Consider the following 23,364-nt stretch of genomic DNA (forward strand, 5'->3'; position numbering starts at 1 on the left):
ACAAAGTTTGCAGTGAGAAAATGATGTTAAAATGACCTTGTAGGTAAGGAGTTTATCTTAAATGTTTGGGCCTGTTTCACTGATGGTTCAACTAAGTGAAAAGCTGATGGTGTCCACTGGGTGGCAGCCACCCTCCAGCTCCAAGAGCAAGTCTGGCAGACTAATTGTGGTAAGGGCTGATTACGATGAGCACAAAAGCCTGAATTAAAAGCTGTTTTCTTTGCCTTAGACCAGGGGCTGGCAAACTTCAGGTGTGCCATATCTGACTGCAGCCTGTGTTCATTCTGTTCTTAAGCCTGGGAATGTTTTTTATATTTTTTAAACTAATGGAAATAAAATGAATACACACCAGAGACTGTATGTGGCTTGTAAAACTTAAAATATTTACTATTTGCCCCTTTCCAAAAAAAAAAAAAAAAAATTTCCAACCTCTGCCTTAGACAATACTCTAAAAGATTAAGTATAATATATTTTTCCTGAGTGGTGGGCTATTGATGATGGCCTCACTTGGGTAAGATTACAGAATAGCAGATTAAAGGCACACCTCTCGATGAGACCACAAGCTGTGGAAACAAATCACAGCTACCATTTGGAAGGTCTTGGTCACTCAAATTGATGCTTAGGGTAAGGGCCTATTTTTGATAGAATTGACTGAAGTTAAACTGCTGCTGATCAAGCCTACACTGCCCAGGTCACCACACTACCACCTGGATCCAACATTGTATTGGGTGTGGCTGAGGTATCCACTACCATAGACTGGGCTAAAAATATAGTGCTATATGCTTATGATGTGGAAGCCATCACTGTCTGCCAAACTTGTTACTCCTAGCAGAAGTTGGCCCGTTTTTCTAATGGTGAAGGATCTTTGACTCCATCTTGGGTCTACTTGTGCTGTTTCACATAACTTTTTCAGGTATGGTTTTGTCCGGTCCGATCAACTGGTTATATACTATTGTGGCCTTTGAAATGAATGTGTCATGTATTCGGACTTCTGAACTATCTACATTCTGACATTGGTGTTCTTTTTGTCACAAAGGCCAAACTCAGTGGGCCAAAAGTCAAACTGTTTGCTAGAAGTTCTATATTTCATACCATCCACAGGCATCTGGTATTGTTGAGCCCTGAGTTGGCCTCCTCCAACATCAGCTCAAAAAGATTTCTGACTGACTCTCAGCTCCTCCTGGTGCACATATCTTGATAAGGCAGTTTGACACTAAATGTGGCCATTCTCAGAAAGGAATCTTTTGACTGCTTCCTTGCTGATAATTATCAGGGCTAAAGCGGGAGAAGATTATGTAGACGTATTTTGAAAATTTGAGGTTTTGCCCTATTTCTGGGTATAATGCTTCTTTCTTTCCTCTAATAGTTATCAGGCTAGCAAGGTTGGTATACCCTAGGTGTCAGCTTAGCCAAAGGGGGAGATTTCCCTGTCAAGTGCAGACTTTCTTTGTGGCTGGGGTTCCAGAGAGGCTAATTATAGTGCTAGCCCACAGTTGGTCTTTAAATATTTGTCAAAATTTTTTCTGGTTTCTTCTTATTTCCATATTTGGTGACTTCCTCCTACTATAGCTGTTCCACCAAGGTTGAAAGCAGCTCTTCTTTTCTTCCATTTTCTGGATTTTAGTTCATTTAGGTTTCTTTGCCTCCTAGCTCTATGATAGTTTTTTAAAATGATGATTTTTTTCAGCATATTCTCATTTTTAGGAAGAGTGACATTCTTTTGTGACTATAACTTATGCAGAAGAATAAGTCTTTAGGGAATGGTTTTTAAATGATGTAAAGCATAGAAAGCATTTTCTTTGGTGTGAGACACATAGGAAGCAATCAATAAATGTTAGTTTTTTTTTGTGTCATTGCTGTTGTTGTGATGTTATCCTTATTTCAAAGGAATAGATTATGCAGTTAAATTTCTTTTATTATAATCCCCTCTGTGATCCAAACCTTGTAGCTAGGCAGAATCAGGGAAATAGATACAGAACAATAAATATTTTAAATCAGATAGGAGAAATGAATATTGATTTAAAAAATATTTTTTCCTGTGTTTTTATCTTTGGAATCAAGGAACTTCATTGAGGCTATGTTTCTCTATGCTGTACAGTATATATCCTTGTTGTTCATCTATTTCATGCTAGTGGTTTTTATCTATTAATTCCGTACCTTTTTCTTGTCTTTTCCTCCCCTCTTCCCTCTCCTTGTTGGTAACCACCAGCTTGTTCTGTATACCTGTGAGCTTGTTTCTGTTTTGTTACATACACTCATTTGTTTTATTTTTTAGATTACATACACACACACACATATACACACACACACAATGGAATATTAGCCATAAAAAGAATGAAATTCTTCCATTTGCAATAATGTTGAGAGTATTATGCTTAGTGAAATAAATCAGAGAAAGACAAATCCTCAATGTTATCACTTATATGTGGAATCTAAAAAATAAAACCAATGAATGTACATAAGAAAATTATTTTTTGTTTTTTCAAATTACGATTTCCTTAGGATTATTAGGTCAAAGGGTAAGCACTTGGTTGTGATTCTGGGTAAATATTGTCATTTTGTTTTCCAAAAAAGTACCAATGTAAAGTTTTTTTCATACTGTATATTGTGAATATAACCAAGTTCAGTCACACCTGGTGATGAAATGACATCCTGGTCAGCATGAACTATTATCACTAAAGAAGTTATTTTACCAATTTATCAGGTAATAAACACCGCATTTGAAGCTTAAAAAAAGGAAACTGCATTGATATTGAATATTACAGGAAAATTTTATGAAGATTCAAAAGTTAAAAAAAATACATTTTGTTACTTAAAAATGCATTGTTGCCATTGCTGGTAAGATGTGATGTCTTTTTAAGATAGTACCAGGTGACATGGTAGGGTGGAAATCAGAGAGCACACTACCAAGTTGTTTGATACTGCAAGTCAGAGGCAGAAAAATATGACTATATGGAATGTCGGCATATTAGAGTTAATTCCTTGGGTAATCCATCTAATCAGAACTTTGATAATTATATGATGTTTACATGGTTTCTTAACTTAAATATTTTCATTACTCATGCTCACCTATTTGGTTATTATCCATGTGGATAGCAAACATTAAAGCCTTTGGATCCCCAGTTCATTGATCTCCTATGAATAACTAATGACAGATTTGTTCTTCTGCTTCAGGTTAGATTTATAGTGAAACTTATTTATCTTCTGGAAAGTTTTGATACTTTTGATTACTGAAGGAGTTTTTTCTCTGGCCTGCTTGAAAAGCAGTGTCTGGTCACTCAGTCTTATGTAAAGTAAGATTTAAGAAAACAACCCTCTGATAAACCTGGGCCTGAGATAATTTTTCATTTGGAATAACATTCTACTATCTCAGTGATTATTTCAATACATACATTCTAGGATCATTAGCAAATTCTCGCAAAGAAACTTTGATGCAGCTTTGTTTGCACATGAAAATTGTAGATATTTAAGGATAATTAAGGCACATATTATTTAGTACTATAAATTAACTTAGTATCAAATATTGTTAATTTTAACACCTCTTGAAATTGAGTTACATCTTACATTGTTGAAGCAACTGTTATGACATAGTTGACATTGTCTGTGTGTGCACAAACTTAGTGATAGCTTTTAATACTGACTTCACTCCAATTATATGCATTATTGGCAACACGTTTTGAGTTTAACTGCTATTTGAAATGTCTTTAAATTGTTATTCTTTGATTTCTTCTTTTGTATATGATAGAGTAACTGACAACGAATTTGTGGTCCTTCTGAGACCTTCTAGAAAAAGCAAGATAAAATTCAAGAATATCTGCTAAAAGGCAGTCAAAGCAATAAAGCAAAGACCAGAGAGGCTATGATTCTAGAAAGAAGAGAATGTTAGAGAAGATAGCTCACTTTTATAGGTATTTTTTCTTTAAGGTCATTTGCCTATTCTGGCTTTTGGTGAGTCAGAAAATCTGGTCACTGGGTCTTTTCTCAGGAACATAGAAATAAGATTATGAATGGAAGCCACAGTAAACATCTGAATACAGGTTTTTATGTGAGCATTTTTTAAAAAGTTAATGGACTTCATTTTTTAGAGTAGTTTTAGATTTACAGAGAAATTGGCCAGGTAGTTTATACATATATTCTCAGCTCACAGTTTCCCTTATTTTTAAACATTTTTTTCTTTCATAATTGAGATTTTATTGGTTGTTTTGAGGATCAGTACACAGACATTTCAATTTGTACACAATTCTTAACATACATACCAAAAATCTAAAAAATCATGCAGTTGTGATTCTTTTCCAGTTATTCCAGTGACTTTCCAGCTTAAAATTTGGAGGCAAATTTTCCTTAACAGGGTATCAACTACCAATATCATCAAATGTTGATATGCTATTACATCGTAAGTCGCACCAATTCATAATTCAATATCATACACACTACATACTCAAATTTTTGGTCGTCCACAGCACGTTGACAAAGTTACTAGGAAAACTGGACTACCCTGACCAAAGATGTTACAGAGTGCCCAAAATTCTGACAAGGAGAGCCAAGATCAAGGAGTGGTTTGCTTTAGGAAACAATTCTACCAAAAACAACATGGGAAGAGAAGTAATTTAAAGTGTTCAAGACATTAAATGCACAACTGACTCCAAATTGCAATTTAAGTATGCTCTGTATTATAGGATATAAAAACTACCCCATCTATGGAATGTTAAGCTGACACCCAAGATAATCAAAGCTTCCCATATTCAATACCCCACTATTTTTTGGTTGTATCTAAAAATAAATAACCAGCAAATGATTTCAACTCTTAGAAAAGAAAAAAAAATTTACACTTGAAGAATGGGATGAGTTGGGATTTCCTCCTTCTTAAAAATGTTTCTAGAACTACTAAAATTCTTGCGTTTACAAAATAGTTGGTAAAAATACTCCTCTGGATTGTACAAGAAGGGAGACAGGGACCACTGATAAGACCAGGAGTATGCTATTAATCAGACTTGGCTTTTTTCTCTCCTGCTTCATCAGAGGCTGGGCTCTCCTTGTTTTTAGTTTCTCCCTTTTCTTCAGGTAAATCTTTAGTCTCTTGGTTAGCCACTTCGGCCTATTTTCCCTTTGCTCTCCTTTTCTCTTTTTTGTCTGAAAGTTTATCCTTTCCTCCCTCATTTTTTGGCTTCGTTTCCATTTTTGCAGTAGTGGATTTAGCTGACAATCTCGCCCGATCTCTTCTTGGGCTCCTCCTTTGCCAGCCCCTGGGCGGGCGGAGCTGACCTTCCTTTCGGGCATCCTGGCAGCGGGGCGGGCGCGTGCCGGGTACCTGTGGGCCGAGTCGCGCAGAGAGTTCACAAAGCTGGGCTCCCTGGCCGCTGCCGCTCCTTCAGCCGCCTTAGCTGCTAGGACCCTTATTTTTAACATTTTGCATCAGTGTAGTGCATTTGTTATAACTGAGAAACTAATATTGATAAATTATTATTGAAGTCCATACTTTTCATTAAGGCTTACTTCTTTGTGTTGTACTGTTGGTCTCTTGAGTATTAACAAATGCATAATGCTATACACTATTATATCATGAGGATGGTGTCAACATCTCTATAGTTTTACTTTTCCAAAATGTCATATAGATGAAACTACAGAGTCGTTAGCCTTTTCAGACTGGCTTATTTCACTTAGCAATTATGCATAAAGTCCTTCCATGTCTTTTCATGGTTTGATAGCTCATTTCTTTAAAAAAATTGTTTTTAAAGTATAGTTGATTTACAATGTTGTGTTAATTTCAGGTGTACAGCAAAGTGATTTAGTTTATATATATATATATATATACACACACACACACACATACATACACACATATACATATATTCTTTTGCAGATTCTTTTCCATTATAGTTTATTACAAGATATTGAATATAGTTCCTTGTGCTATACAGTAGGTCCTTGTTATCTTATTTTTATATATAGTAGTGTGTATATGTTAATCCTAAACTTCTACTTTATCCCTCCCCCCACCTTTTTCCCCTTTGGTAACCATAATTGTTTTCTATGTCTATGAGTCTATTTCCAGTTTGTAAATAAATTCGTTTGTATCTTTTTTTGTATTCCACATATAAGTGATGTCATATGATATTTGTCTTTGTCTGACTTACTGCACTTAATATGATAATCTCTAGATCCATTCATGTTGCTACAAGTGGCATTATTGCATTCTTTTTTATGGCTGAGTAATATTCTATTGTATATATATTATATATATATATAATTTTTTTCTTCTTTATCCATTCATCTGTGGATGGACATTTAGGTTGCTTCCGTGTCTTGGCTATTGTAAATAGTGCTGCTATGAACATTGGAGTGCATGTATTTTTTCAAGTTAGAGTCTTTGGATATATGCTCGGGGGTGGGATTGCGGGATCATATGGTAACTCTATTTTTAATTTTTTAAGAAACTGCCTTACTGTTATTCATAGTGGCTGCACCAATTTATATTCCCACCAACAGTGTAGGAGGGTTCCTTTTTCTTCACAGTCTCTCCAGCATTTATTATTTGTAGACTTTTTAATGATGGCCATTCTGACTGGTGTGAGGTGATACCTCATTGTAGTTTTGATTGCATTTCTCTGATAATTAGCAATATTGAGCATCTTTCCATGTGCCTGTTGGCCATCTGTAGGTCTTCTTTGGTGAAATGTCTATTTAGGTCTTCTGCCCATTTTTTAATTGGGTTGTTTGTTTTTTTGGTATTTAGCTGTATGAGGTGTTGTATATTTTGGAGATTAATCCTTTGTCATTCTCATCATGTGCAAATATTCTCTCCCAATCTGTAGGTTGTCTTTTTGTTTTGTTTATCTTCCTTGGTGCACACAAGTTTTTAAGTTTAATTAGGTCCCATTTGCTTATTTTTGCCTTTATTTCCATTACTCTAGGGGACAGATTGAAAGAAATATTGCTGCAATTTATGTCTGAGTGTGTTCTGCCTATGTCTTCCTCTAGGAGTTTTGGAGTATCCAGTCTTACAATTAGGTCTTTAATCCACTTTGTGTTTATTTTTGTATATGGTATTAGAGAATGTTCTAATTTCATTCCTTTACATATTGCTGTTCAGTTTTCCCAGCACCACTTATTGAAGAGACTGTCTTTTCTCCATTGTATATTCTTGCCTCCTTTGTCATAGATTAATTGACCGTAAGTGCATGGGTTTATTTCTGGAGCATATTAATTCTTTCAGTTGGCATATAGTGGGGAAAAAAATAACAGAAAAATATGACCAAAACTGATTGATTTTGGTGTGATTTACAGATGGAAAAAGTATGTTTATTAGCTTCTTAAAATGTATGATATTCTTATTGATAATTCAAAAACAAAATTTCTTTCATTGTTGAAATATGCCTTAAACTAAAAACAATAAATATATCTTACTTGGTAGGTAAAGTTTCAGACTGTGTTGAACTGTTTCCTTAGATTTCCTTCTCTGTTTTTCACTTAAAATTTGGATGGGATATTTTAGAAAATGCCTTCTTTAGCAAAACTCATTTTACAGTAGCTGACTAGCAAGCCTTTAAAGGAGCAAAAGTTTATTCCATTTTAATTAAGCTTCCAAAACTTTCAGGCTTTTAAAATTTGTAACTAAGCTCTCATATTTGCCAAATTGGGCAGGAAACTTTATGAGAACAAATTTTATGATATAATATAACTTCAGTATTAGTTCAGCTCAGCTGGAAACCAACTTTTCTCATAATGTGCCAACATTTTTTTTTTCTTTTTGGTTCTATTTAGGAACTGGTGTAATAAAGAGCATTTGTGTTAAAATTATGAAAAACAAGATTTGTATCAAGTCAACAGGTTGAGATCAGTGTCTGTTAAATATGGAAAGAAAATCATATATTAATCAAAATTACTCCTCTCACTGCAAAAAAAAAAAGGAAAAGAAAAAACTAGTAGGGGACATCTTTTTGGAATTAATAAAAAGGAATCCAAACTTTTTCAACTTCAGATGTTTTTACTCCATTGTTATATATGCATTAATCATTTATATCAGAAGCAGATTCAGATTTAGGGGCTTATAATTTTGAGCTATAAGAAAAAGGAAAATGAAATCCAAATAAAATATTAGGGAATTGATCTTTGAAAGGAAAAAGGGAAGTATATTCTTCTTTTAATGACGATTAGAAATAGCTCTCTAAGATGTATATATATATATATCTATAGATATATAGATATATGACTGTTAAACAAAATAATCACTTAAATTTTAACAAATATAAAAATATTATACAAGTAAAGTTTTATTTCATCTTTAATTTTGCAATGGATGTTTCATCAAGGTATAGACTTATAGATTCTAGGTTTTCCTCCAGCATTTTAACCATATTGTTCCATTGTCTTCTGGCTTCCATAGTTTATGTGGAAACACTCAGCTGTAAGTTTTACTGTTTTTTCCTTGAAGGTGATGTGTCCTTTTTTGCCACCTGGCTATATTATAGATTTTCTTGTTATCTTTTATTATTAGCAGTTTGATTGCTGAATGTGGTTTTCTTTCACTTTGTGCAGTGCAGGTTGAAGATAAACCCTGAGTCAGTGAGTCAATGTATTGTATCAGTTCTGGATAGCCTCAGATTTTTTTTCTGAAAATACTGCTTCTTCCTCATTGTCTTTCTTCTCAACTACAATTACATTGGGCTGTTTGAGTCTCACATGTCCCTTCTGCTCTGTTCTTTTCATTCTTTTTCTCATTTTGCTTCAGTGTGGATATTTTTGCTGATCTATTTAAGTTCACTAAAGGATTGCTGTGTTGAGCTGGCTATAAAACTCACCCATTGATTTATTAATTTCAGGTGTTGTATTTTTTAGTTCTAAAATTACTATTTGATTCTTCTTAATAGATTTTAATTCTCTATTGAAATGTTCCTATTTTCATCTACTGTGATTATTTTTCTGTCTTCTTTAACTTATGTTAGGTATGTTTTCCTTAACTTTTCTTAAAGTTCTTGTCTTATAATTCTCTATCATCTGTGGGTTGGCATGTACATTTTTTTTTTTGCTGGTTATTGGTCACATTTTGTGCCATTTCCCATACTTTGTCATTTTTATTGTATGCCAGATACTGTTTATCATAGGATCATAGATATTGATGTAAATGTTACTTTCTCTCAATATTGTATTAGGAAGAAATGATAAAGTGCTAATCATCTTAACCACAATTTGAGCTGGATGGTTTGAGTGACAGCTTTAGATATACTCAGTCTGTCTTTGGGTTTAAATGTCTTAAGGGCCAGATCTGTTGCATTGCAGGTATTTCTCTCTGCTGTGACTTTGTACTAATGTACTGTGAAATTGTTGGAGATTTTACTTCACCTTTTGGGTTCTGTCCCCTTTTACTCATCCCCTCCTCAAAGTGGGGTACTTTGGTTGAGAGCAAATGTCTTGAGGGGAGACCTACTGAAATTCTACAGTGAAAGTGGTAGGCTCCACCTGTTGTAGTGTGACTTTAACTCCTAATCACCACAACACTATGGAAAACATTATCTGCCTTGTGGCCCATTCTCTTCTCCTCCTCCCAAATCCTCTTGTGCAGTACTAACTCTTAGCATATCTCCCAGAAGGAAACTGTCTGTGTTTTGTGGGTTCCATGGGATTCCAATCTATCATGTCAGCCCATGAATTTTCAAGACTATACTGGTTGCTCTTTTCTCTGTTAGTGTCCCTCTCTCTGATTCTTAGTTTATTTCTAAATGGCAAATATTCCCAGAAATGAAACAATCAGGAGGCACAGCTTACCAAAGAAGAGGTAACACTTTGCTCTTAGTTTTTTTCTCATTCTCTTTAAAGATATGGTTTTGGGGATTGTTATCTTTTTTTTGTTTTTGTTTTTAGTTGTGGAAGCAGTGCCTTGCCATTATGGACTGGTAAATTTGTCTTATAAAAGAAAGAACCACATTTAGACCCACATGTTTACTCTTTTATATATTGTGTTTGTATAAAATCTGTGTGCTTAAATTATTAGCTTGTTATTGAATATTAATATTTGCTGCTTAATCTACCAGGCCCAGAAACTGATCATTCTTAATGTTTGGAAAAACTCTATCCAGAGAACCAATTTTAATTTCAAAATTCCTTTTGGTCAATAGTAATTTAAATGAAATGTGAACAAAAATTAATTTTCTTTTTCTTTTCTCTTTTCCTGTTTAGTGAGTGATAGTTGCTTCAGGAATCTTGCAGAAGATCGCAGTGGGATAAATCTCAAAGATCTCGTACAAGATCCCTCTTTGTGAGTATTTGGTTTTCAGTACTAAGTATAATTTAAAACTGAATGGTTGGTATGACTTTTTGCAAAAGAGTTGTAACTGAAAACTGATTTAAGGTTAAGTAATTTCTTCTAACAATTTGTGTAACATATAGTGAAGCATATAGAATAGTTTCAACAGAAGTGAAATTATGGGATAGTTTCTGCTTGGAAATAGAAGATGTTAGAAGAACAGATGATGTTATGATTAATGATTGACTTTCAAAGTGTATCTGGTAATGGTTGATATGTTACCAGTGAGGCAGTAGATACTAGACAGGGAAGATATTTGGTAGTTTATTTACTTGCAAAGGCGAGATTGCATTTGTTTAGTCAATTTTAAGCTTTTTTGAATAATTTATAATAATCATCTGTAAGTATAATTACAAGTATAAAATTATTATTTATAGTACCAAATGTACTTGACTATCTTGAATATATTTCTAATGATTTACATTGGACAGCTGTATATACCACAAGATTTTTGAAGAGTTTTAAAAGTTTCAACTTTTAATGTTCTTGCTCATGAGTCAATTCCATTCTTTATCAGAACGTATTTCGTATCAGACTATAATGTCACTTTCTATTTCTGTTTCATGAATTAATTTTTTACAGTTTTATATTAACTGTAAATCATGCATACTGTCTTCTATAGGAACATACCCTTTCAGGAAGATCACCTTTTATTAAAAAAGCAATTAATACTAGTTAAGCCCTAGGCAGTAGAGAAAAGAAAATTGAGTGCTGGCAGATGCTTTCTTTAATGATGTTTAATGTATTGTCTTCCAGTCTTCCACATCAGCATGTAATCTACACTCAAACAGCTTCTACTAGTAATTCATTGAGAATGTTGTGAGGAATAAAACACAACAATGTGTTGAACCTGAAGGTTGTTGATTCCTTAATGATTTTCTAAGTCGTTTAAAAAATATAGTTACAAGACACAGCCTGATGAAAATGGTTGAATATTAAAGTTATTATTGTAATGAACTCATTATTGTAATAGTGAGTTCAGAAACGGGTTTCCAAACCCAACTCTATAAATTTTTTTTCTTTTTTAAATGTCTCTCTTTTCCTCATTCAAAAAGATTGTCAATATTCTTTTTCTGTGATTTTTATTGCAATCAAGATTGACAAGTTGCCCTTTCAGTCCTATAAATATTTAATGAAGAATATAATTATTCTATGCAGATATAAATAGTCCCAGTAAATGAATATTGAATAACATGTGCATGAGGATGTGGGAGGAAACTAGAATTTCTTTGAAAGATTTCACCCAATTGAATGAATGAAATAAATTATTCCATTATTATATTATATGTAAGGTATATTTTTGGTACAATAGGATTATATATCTTTTTAATTCAGTCTTTGTGGGAAAAAATGTGTTCAGATGGACTGTAATGATTTAAGAGCTATGAAGAATTATACTTGAATAATGGATTAAAATAATGAGTTGTAGTGTTTTGGATAATGTGGTACTTTCTAGAATGTAGAATAATATTCATCATGCATCTGAAATTAATCTTCATGTTCTAAGAGAAATTTATCTTAGATCACTACTGCATTGGATGGATGAAATAATTCTGAGTTTCTGTTTAAAAATAGCCAGATATCTTAATTTAGCATCATTCTCTTAATTTGGCATTAGTCTCCTGGCATTAGTCTAGAATGTAAGAAATTCAGAAAAAAAGAACTTTTTGCCCTTGACACTTGGATTTGAAAAGAACTTTTTTCATATTAAGAATTGTCAGAATGTGCTATTAATGACTCAAATTCATTTTTTAGAGGTACATTTCTTACTTGGTGAAACTCTTTAGGGGAAAAAATGCCTGGTGTGGAAAAAATAATGTTTTTTTTTTAGCTTTTATGATGGGAAATAGTTTATTCTGAGGCACCATTCCATAGCAATATTCACTGAGTATATACCCCATGGGGTAAGGATTTTTTTTTAAGCCAGCGACCTCTTTTCTGTCCCAGACCCTTGACGTAATTCTTTACTATTTGCTCTTTGATTCATGGACACTACCAAATGGTTCTATATGGAGTTGAATTATTGTAACATTGGTAGGAAGTAGTTTTTTTTGCAAAAATCCCCACAAAAAATTACCAGTATTTGATGAGTACTCTTGATTAATGTAAGGGTTGATAAAATTGTGTACATATATTATTTTAATAAATATTCTAAATAAAAAGTATTATTAGAATAAGATTTATGTATTGAATGAATGCTTTATGTGTTAATATGCCTGGCAGATTTGTATTGATTCACCTACTTGAGCTGCTGAAAGGAGTTGATGTGTGAAGAAAAATTAAGTACTAATTTCAGTTACTAATGCTGTTAGAAAGGAAAACAGAATAAAAAGAGAAGGTCAAAGTAGGCTGAGTAGAACCTAGGCTACTTTGGTCAGTATTGACACTCAGAGTGGTATGTAGAGTGTCTTAATCAGATAAATGAGCAAGTATGGAGTATCTGGACAAAGTACAGAAATAAAACCAAATCATGTGGGTGTGTATATGTACGTATGTATGTATGAATGCAATTTGAGGGGTTTACTGCCTCAGAGAAGAACAAAAGGGCAGAACCAAAGGTGACTAATTCATATTCTTAAATCTGTGTCAAGCTAATGGAATAATGTGATAGATACTGTGCAGTTTATCTAAGCTGTGTGTGGTATACACCCCAAGATTTTGCTTCCACTATAGTAAAAATAATTATTGGGCTTGAATGAACTGAATGGGCATGATGTTGGGAGGGGAAAAAAAAATGAGAAAGTTGTGAATCCCTAAGCAAGACTTTCTGGTCTTACCACTAACCTTTGATCTGTTGTAATAATGAGAGCAGAATGTTACTTGTGGCAAGGTTGTGGTGAAGGGAATATCCAACAGGCTCTCTTCTTTGGGCCCTAGTTACTCTTAAGACTACTTGTTTCTGTCATTGTCCTGTAGGTATTATTAAGACCGAACAAAGGAACTTGACATTCACTTTTTGCTAATAAATGTGCCTAAAACTTTGTTTGAATTAGTAATTTGCATGCATGTTGAATTTTGAAACAAACAATTAAACTGTTTTAATAACTTATTTTCTATTATGATTATAAGTATTTTAAGATTGATTTCCTCTGCTGTATGTGTAATTTGTCAATTTGAGTCATAAGACCTCTTGTTTTAGTTGTGGTCTTCAGTGGCACATTGCAAAGTGTCAAATTTAGCTTGACATCACCATCTCAGAAACATATATAATGTGATACATAATTTACCTACACACAAGAAGTTATTCTTAGCATAGTATAATTAATTTTCGTTCTCTTTAAGTGGTGGGGTATATGTTGTTTAAGTGATAGAAATCATTTGTCTGTTTCTTGTTATCCCCTGCTGGAGAGGTGACTATTATACGCACAAGAGACACTGTATGTAACATACTTTAAGTTATGTTCAGTTGTGTTCTCTATATGATAATTCTCAAAAATGTTTTCAAATTTCCATTGACTGTGTGCTGAAGATGAGAGATAAAACATATTTCCTTATTTATGCTTTAGATTTCTTATTACTTATTTATGAACTATTCAGCAAAGATTACTTGAAGTCAGATTCATTTATAGAAATTATTAAAAGCCTTTTAAGAATCAAAAGGAGAAATATAATATAAGAATGAAAAGGACTAACAGAAATTGAGCACATTTGTGCTACTCATTGTGTCGATGCTGATTGTTGAGGGGGAGAAGGTGTAGATGGATACATCTTTTTTTTTTTAATTTGCAAAAGCTCTTAAAAATTTTTAGTACATCATAGATATGTGATATGTAAGTCAGTTAGAGAAAGAATTGTTTAATTCATGGAAGAATTGGCCATCTCTGAGTATTAGAAATATAATTAATGATGCAGGATATTAGTAATTATAGTCAAATAGAGGAAGTTTATATTCTTTGAGAACTTTCACAATATGACAGTAGTGTTATTAGTCTCTTTTGTTTTCTTTTTGGAACTCAGAATGTATTTTTGATTACTTCAGTGATGTCAAGATTTTGAAAAATACATTACCAAGTAATAACCTCTTGAGATTTACAAGAAAGGATGATTCAAGAAAATAGAAAAGATCTTAATCTAAATTCTGGATAAATTATATTATGAATGAGGAATACTTCTTGTCAGTATTATTGGTGTTTTTTTTTAACTGTGGTAAAATAAACTTAACATAAAATTTACCATCTTAACCATTTCAAAGTGTACAGTTCAGTAATATTAGGTATATATGCACTGTTGCAACCAATCCCAAGAGTTTTTCATCTTGCAGAACTGCTATTCTAAACCCATCAAACAATATCTTCCTATTTTCCCCTCCCTGCAGCCTCTGGCAACCACCATTCTTTCTGTTTCTATGATTTTAGAATACTCTAGGAATCTCATATAAGTGAAGTCGTACAATATTTGTCTTTTTGTGACTGGCTTATTTTACTTAACATAGTAGCCTCAAGGGGGTTCATCCACGTTCTAGCATGTGTTAGAATTCCTTCCTTTTTAAGGCTGAGTAATATTCTATTATATATATTCTGTCTATTCTATATATTCTGTCTTATATATATATAAAGACACACACACACATACACACACACAGCACGTTTTGTTTGCTTATTATTCATCCATTGATGGACACTGAGTTGCTTCTACCTTTTGGCTGTTGTGAGTAATGCTGCTGTGAACATGGGTGTGCAAATATTCTTTGAGACCCTGCTTCTAGTTCTTTTGGATATATACACAGAAGCAGAATTGCTGTATCAAATGGTAATTCTATTTTTAAGTTTTTGAAGAACTGCCATACTGTTTTCCATAGTGATTGCACCATATTATATTCCTGCCAGCAGTGCACAAGGATTCCAGTTTCTCCACTTCCTCAGCAACACTCATTATTTTCTCTCTCTTTTTTAATGTATTAGCCATCCTAATGGGTGTGAGGTGGTATATTCTTGGTATTTTTAATTGAACTTCACTTACTTCTTTTATCTTGTCCTTAATAATGATTTTGATGCAGCTCATGTAGAGACTCAAGAAAAATAAAATGTAGTATGATTATTATGATACTTAGCACATTGTGAAGTAAACTGTATAAAACTGTGTTATTTGGTAAAATAGAAATTCTTTTCACTATTGTTACAAAGATTATAAAACACAAATATGTCCATGGTAATTTTGTCACAATAACATTTTAATCTATTATTCATCTTCCTTTCTATGTATTGTATTACTTGTATTACTAGTTCTCTTGTTATACTTCATCTGTAAAGGATTGCTTTTGAGTAAACAAAAAAAATTCTCTTTTAGCTAGAAGTTGCCAGATTGAAAATGCAGCATACTAATCAAATAATAATGAAAACTTGGCCAGTTGAAATGTATTTTGATATTATAGATCATTAGTGCTTGATAATGGCATTTCATGTTTGAGAAGAAAGATAAATTTCTTAGACATGAAAATTTTATTTACCTTTATGTGCTTCTTTACAAATCTTACCACCTTTGGTGGAAGCTATTCTTTTCATGGTTCTGAAACACAGCCATATCCCCCTGAGTATACTCGTCTTCACACTACAATCAGATTAAATGATATTTTGGTCTCTTGGATCATGACATTAAATATGAAGGAAAGGCAGGATGCCATCTAGAAAGCAATTATATCTAAATATAGCCTGTAGTTATCTGCTGGTGTTAAGACAGGTTGCTATGGTGAACTGAATTTCTTAAAAATGCCAGTCAGCAGAGGATAAACAGTGGTTTTTGAAGTGGTTATTTTCCATAGAACTGTACATTCTCATACTGCATTTTCAGATGGATGACTTTAGTTAATATTTTTATGATCTATTTATTAAATTTCAATTTTAGAGCATATTTGAGACCTTTAAACAAAATAGAGTTTTTATATTGTTATCCTTTGTTTCTCTGAAGATAAATTTCATTTGATGTGGAAATGACTTTTCCCATGACAGCATTTTAAGCATTATTGATCTTTCCTTTTGCTCTGCTGCCAATAGTTCTGCTACATCTAAGACAGAACCAAAGCTGTAATGATATCCCTAAATATCTCTAAATGTGGGTTTTTATCGTTTTTAATCATATTGCTTTTTGGATTATATGTTTATTGGCCTATAAAATGTATATTTGGACAATATAGCTTAATCTAGGCTGTTGTTATGGTATTATGGTACTATACTCTGTCAGAATGCAAATCCAAATACTTTGGATTTTACTTTGCTTTTAGAAGACTTTCCATCATTCCATACATTCCTGAGAATATATGTTTAATTTTTTGTGGGTTCATTTATTTTAGAATTTATTTAATCAAAAAGCACTAGTATATGCTCATCTTAAGTTAAGCAGTTAAGTTTAATTGACATCATTCTTATAATCAAGGAGTATATGATTGAAGATGGACAATATCTGAGTTGTATGCCTGAGGCATATAGATGACCAGTCCAATATTTGAATTTTTTAATGCAATAAATAATATATCATGTATATTAGTTGATTCTTTCATTTTCAGAGTACAGGGACCTAAGTCAAACTAGCTTAAAAAGCTAGTTTAGGGCTTGATTGGCTTATATAACTAACGAGTACTTCTTGTGGAATCAAGAAAGAACTTCAGAAACTGGGTCAAGTTGGAAACCTCAAAGAATAGAATTAGTGAGTCTGTGCCACTAGGTTTGTTTCTCTTACATTCTATCATCATCTTTTCTGGGTTTTCTTGGCTTTCATCTCACAGCAGTCAGACTTTCTCCATGAAACCAGCACGATGGCTGCTAACTTACTCAAATTCCTTTCCTTCTAGCTATGTGGTCTCACTTCAGTTCCAGCTCTAAAATGTAAAATTCCATGGAATAGTACTGATTTTGTTAACGTGATACTCCAACCTCAGCCAGTCTCTGTGGTCAGGAATATAGGCTATCTTGGTTGGTTGACTAGTCATGGGACTGATGCCTGTGGCCAGAAAGGTGGGATACCCTAATTAAATGAGAGAGAAGGTAGTCCCAGAAAAAAGTGATAAAACTAAGAGATGTTTACTGTATTTATTCTCAGCTGTTAGTTTAAGGAAGAATTTGTACATTGTCAAATATTGTTATTACTTTAAAATAGAACATTTTGCTTGCCTCCACATAGTGTCTCAATTAGATAGGTATTTGGTAGTAATATCTGCAATAATTTTGAAGAACTACACAGTTCAATTAATTGGTAATAGTTGTTCCCTATTTTCTGATATTATCTACTGTATATATAATACACACGTAAGTGTGAAATGAGTCAGGTGAATTTAATTACTTTACAACTGGCTAGACAGCAGGTGGAATAACAACAGATTATTTCTGTCTTTTTATACTTTCTTATTTCTTAAAAAGAGAAATTTCACCACTATAAAGTCAAAAAGGAAAAAGGAGTTGAAGATCCTCATTCCCCATAGCATTATAATACCTTAACTGAGGGGTATTACTATAGAGACATAAAAGTTTAATAGGAGCACTGACAAAGTATTTATAAAAGAGGTGATCCTCAAAATGAAGCTTTTGTTAAGTGAGAAAAAAGTAGAAGGAAAGAAAGAAGGGAGGGAAAGACTGAAGAGCGAGGAAGGAATAACAAGGAAAGAGGGAGAGAGAGATTGATTGATTATGAGAATGAATAGAAACTCCAGGAGTATGTTATGCTTTTTAGAAACACAGTGTGGCTGAAGATGAAAGTATAGGAGGTTAAAACTAATGATGAAAACATTTTGATATCTATGTATTTCATTTATCAAGAACACATTGATACATCTGACACTGATGGTCAGACTGAAAAAAATGGATGATTGCATTGTCTACTTATGTTAGCTTGTATTGCTGTGTAACAGATTACCACAAACTTACTTTCTTAAAACAGCACAGATTTATTATCTCACTTTCCATGAGTCAGGATTTTTGGCACAGCTTTACTGGATCTTCTGCTCAGGATCTCCCAAGGTTGTAGTCTAGGTGTTGGCTGGATTGTGTTTTCATTTGGAGGCTTGACTGGGGAAGAATTGCTCCAGACTAATTCAGGTTGTTGGCAAAATTCATATCCTTGTGTTGTATGTCTGGATACCTTGCTTTTTGCTGGGTTTTGGCAAGATTCCATATGCAGCTTCCATCATCTTAGTATCTATTGCCTACACTACTTTTGAAATTTTCTATCCTACGTAGGAATCATACTCACGTAGTTTACTTCTGTCAACTGAGAGATGTAAAAACTAAAGCTCAACTAAGTTGTGATTCATCTGAGGTCATAAAACTGCATAGTCATAGGCCATCTGGCGACCAGGCATTATCTTCTTTCTTATTTTTTATTTTCTTGGTTTTGTTGTCACATTTTAAAATTATATTTTCCAGTTTTATTGAGATATCATTGACAAACAACACTGTATAAGTTTAAGATCTATAGCACAATAACTTACTTGCTTTTAATTTGGATTGCTAAGTTTATTAAAAATATGATGGACTAAACAGCATTGGAACCTAGGAATTGACACTAAAATATTTGAAAAATTTTTTCCTGTATGGCCTGCAGATGTATGATTGTTGATCATTTAATTGTTCTCTCACCCTAAACTTTTATATATTCTATTTCTTAATTTTTGTTAGGAAGAGGAAGAACAAAATTTTTGTTTCTTTTGGTTTTGGTCTATGTTGGCATCTGAAAAGTGAGACTACTGAGACTAAAAGTGAGATTAAAAGTGAGATTTAACACCTGCAAAGGAAAAGCCTCAATGAAATGACAGTTGAGTCCTGTATATGAACTCCTCTATGGGTTTTTCCTATGGAAAATTGTTGGCTGTGGGTTGGGAATATAATTAAAGGTAAAGAAGCTTGCTTATCAAAAGTCTGCATAAGTATGCTTCCCTAATGAGTTTCCTAAGAAACACCTGCTTGTGACTCAGCCCAAATCAGGAGGAAAATAACAAAGAAAAACTAGAAGGGACACCATTTGGTTTTTTTTCTAGATGTTTTGAAAGTTAACAAATTTAAAAATACAATTCCTTGAGAGATTATGAAGAATTGAACTATTTTCACCCAGAGGGGAAACTTTCCATAATACTAGACTATTGGGCGGCAGTTTCAAAGAGACTAGCCCTTGCTGCTCCTTCTTTCCACTCTTACCTGGACGTGTAGTAAATGATAACTCCCCTAATATATATATTTTTTTACCGTCTGAGAGAAATTAAATGGAAGGTAAGTTTAGAAGGAAGCCTAAATTTTAAATTTGGGGCCATCATTTAGGAAGGAAGATTGAGCTGATTGAGCTTGGGTTTTTTCTCTCCAAGTCCTCCATGATCTCCCATGTGCTCCTCCTATATGTTACCTAATAGCTTTTTGCTCTGTATTATCATTATCTGTGTTTATTATCTGTGTATATTATCATTATCTGTGTATGTAGTGTCTGTATTTCTCAATAGATTAAAACTTCCTTAAAGGCAGAGACTTTTCATGTTTAATTTTATATTGGTACCACCTACCACAGTATGCTCGACCAGACATATACCTTAAATAGATGAATGAAGGAATGAATCAATGAATGTGTGATTTAGTGATTAAATGAAAGAATGGGTAATGGAGTAAGACTCTCAGTATGTAATGAATACACGTTGGCAAAACCTGCCTTTTCCCCACTCTTTGGGCGGTTCTGATTCTAAAATTCAGCCCTTTGTTGGTGTTCAATACAAAAATTTGCTCTCTGGTAACCTGATAGCGGTATTTAAACTTTGATCAACATTGGCTCCCTCTGTGGCCTCAGTATCTTTGAAAATGAGAGAACTAACTCCAGGAGCAAAAGGAAATAATGATCTCACTAATCCCCATGGTTTTGATTTATAGGCATTTGCTGCTTAGAATCCTGAGAAAAGATATAGTCCTGAAAGGATTTCATTCTTTCCTGATAAAATTGAGGAAGATCCCTGAAAGCATTTTCAAAATTGAATCTATTTTCTGAACTGTTCAATTTGAGAAAAAAAACTCATAGCATAATTTTATAGAGGAAAAAAGTATTTTGAGTGATTCAGACTTACATTAACTTGTTTCTTAAAAGATACTAACTTTAAAAGTTAAGAGATGGTATCTTTTTCCTCCCTGAAAAGTTCCATCTTCTCTCTCCCTTTTTTATAAGTAACTGAGAACATGGTCAGATTGGAAAAATATTTGAATTGCAGGGTGTAAAGTAACATTTATATTCTGATCAGGGTTTCACTTAGCCACCTGGCGTTGAGCGCAGATTCTTATAGTTCACTTAAATTGGAAGCAATATGATATTAAGTCTTGACATTTTTTAGCACAAATGGATGAAATGCAAGTAAGGTACTTTTTAATACTTAGTTTAAAACACTCTTCTCCTCTATCACTAAGTCATGAAGTTAGTAGAGCTTAAAAAACAGCAAGTGAATATTTATTGAGTACATATTATGTGTCATTTAATACGGTAAGACCTGGAAAATAATGGTAAATAAAATAGGCATGGTGTTTGCCATAATTTGGGGGACAGTTTTTAATAAAATGGAATTCAGATTGCTTTGTTTCCAGAATACCTTTATAAAGGACAATGGTTTGAGAAAGTGTCAGATGTTGCTAAAAAGATATAATCTAAAGCTCAATTGTGCATCCTAGTAAAGTATTTTACATTCCCAAAAGGGTAAAATTAGATCATTTACTGTATGTTATTTATAACTTTTTAATTTAGTTATTTCATTGATTTATTCAAAGATCAGTGACTTACTCAAGATAATTGAATGTGAGAAAGCCATCCAGAAGAAACTGTAGTTTTTCAGTGCTTTCATTTTAAAGTGAAATGGCCGGAACTGAACACAGTGTTTTACGTTTAACCTGGCTGTCACTGAAGAAACTAAGACTTGCTGAAATTATGTTTGTTATACTTGCTAATTCTTTGTGAATGTAATTTTTTGGAGGGATGGTTAGGGGATAGCTAGGAGCCTGATCAGATACATTATCTGCCTTTCCTAAGAATTTAAACATTCTTAGACAGCTTTATTCTTTATTGAGATCTAAATCATATACCATACAATTCACCCATTTAAATTGTACATTTTAATGATTTTTGTTATATTCACAGAGTTGTGCAATCATCACCACCATCAATTTTATAGAATATTTTCATCTCCCCAGAAAGCACTCCTCAACTTCCCTCTCGTAGGTAATAATTAATCTACTCCTTGTCTCTGTATAGGTGCCTGTTTGGAATAATTTGCATGAATAAACAAATATGTTCTTTTTGTAACAGGCTTCTTTCACTGAGCATAGTATTTTCAAAATTCACCCATGTTATAGCATGTCAGTACTTCATTATTGTAAGGGAAGGTTAATCTATTGAATTATGTTTTATCAATTAGGAAACAACAGAAAATGCAACTCAAATTGGCTTAAAGAGCAAAAGGAATATATTGGTTTATAAAATTTAACAAGTTTGTAGGTAGTTAGGCTGCTAGTATAGTTTAATCAGAGCTCCAGCTGTGTTTTTTTGCTTTGATTGATCAAGTTGTTTGATTGACTTTATTTTTTAACCTCTGCCCTCTCTCAGGCTGACAAAGTAGAGAGCAATTACAGGCTTATTGATATCAACAGACAGTTTCTATCTCTCTGAATTCCCAATGAAAGATTATAGATTCACTCTGATTATATTGGCTGACTTAGGTAATATACCTGAAATGATCACTTTGGCTAGAGGTTGAAATATGCTGATTGGTTTAACCTAGTTCATGCTTCAGCATTGAAGCTGGAAGTCCAAGATCAGGGTGCCACCATGTGAGAACAGCAAGAAGGTGGCCAGACAAGCCAGGAAGGAAGCTTTCATGAGAGCCCACCTATGTTGTACCCTAGACTTGGACTTCCAGTCTCCAGAACTGTGAGAAAATCAGTTTCTATTGTTGAAGCCACCCAATCTGTGTTGTTTTGTTATGGCAGCATGAGGTGACTAACATACTTGGCAAGCTTAAATGTTGTACAACTGTCAGGTGTATGTAATTACTGTCTTGTGTCTTGATTTAGCTGGGTCTTTATTTAATTCTAATCTTTTCCCCTCATATTCCTTGCCTTCATTGGAAAATAATTTGCTTCATATTGTGGCAGTAGATCGTTGAAAGTAATGTTTTTTTTAGTTCAGGAAGGACAGGTAGCTTTAATTATCCCATTTCTGCAGTCTTCTGTAAATACAGAATATTGAATCTAGTTTTTGCATATTAGACTAAAATTTTCCTTCAGGTTTTTTAAAAGAAAATATTTCCGTTTTTAACGTTTGGCATAGAATCACAAGATGGTCATGCAATTCATATATGGTACTGAATCGGTGAAGTTCTTTTGACAGCTTACGACTGAAATTGCGACTATATCTTGATACTTATGATGTACCAGGAAGTTAAATCTGGTCCTTAGTATCGTGATTGCTATTGTCATCAGCTCTAAGTCAGTTTCTTCTGGGTTCTGGGATCAAAGGAGATGAAATAAAGGCTGATACTGTTTCAACTGAAAGGCATACAAATAACAGCTATTGCCATAGATTTCTAAAATTAGAAAGCATAAATTATCAAATAGTGCCACAAAGTAAACACTTCTTTCAAACATAAATCAAATATGCCTTATCTACTCTCTGTTAAACTAATAAAAATACACTATTCTTAATTATATACTACAATACTTTCTTTTGAGCTTTATTCCAGAAAAATCTGGAATCATTAACACCTCAAGCTCTTAGGATGTTATCTGTCAGTAAACGCATAACAGCAGAAAATAGAAGCATTTTGAAATTCATAAAAGGTAGAACTTAATTAAATTTACAGCAAATTCTAATTCGAAGATGGTGGTGTTATAAAGATGAATTCTGATGAAGATCTGGTGTATTTTTTACTGACAGTGATGAGCAAATCAACCCCAGTAATGAGTTCTTTTTTATATTTTTCTTTATTTAATTGCACTTGATAGGCAATCTTCTTTAGAGATGTTATGGAATCCCTAATTATTATTGACTGGAGAATGGATAGAGTGCTGTTTGATGATATGATGATTTTGTTATTATCAGTTTACACTTGCTTAGCATATTTCCTC

General features: G+C 33.2%; 1 protein-coding gene across 9 annotated transcripts in view; it reads left to right on the forward strand.

The window, feature by feature from the left end:
* GPHN (gephyrin) overlaps positions 1–23,364 on the forward strand; it is a 430,038-nt gene that overhangs the window by 72,165 nt on the left and 334,509 nt on the right. For all 9 annotated transcript variants that reach the window (XM_010976627.3, XM_064486047.1, XM_064486048.1 and 6 more), the window contains exon 2: positions 10,174–10,252. In XM_010976627.3, coding sequence (XP_010974929.1) covers positions 10,174–10,252 — 79 coding nt within the window. The remainder of the gene's footprint in view (positions 1–10,173; positions 10,253–23,364) is intronic.

This window comes from Camelus dromedarius, chromosome 5 (genome assembly GCF_036321535.1).
Source record: "Camelus dromedarius isolate mCamDro1 chromosome 5, mCamDro1.pat, whole genome shotgun sequence".
Classification (NCBI taxonomy): domain Eukaryota; kingdom Metazoa; phylum Chordata; class Mammalia; order Artiodactyla; family Camelidae; genus Camelus; species Camelus dromedarius.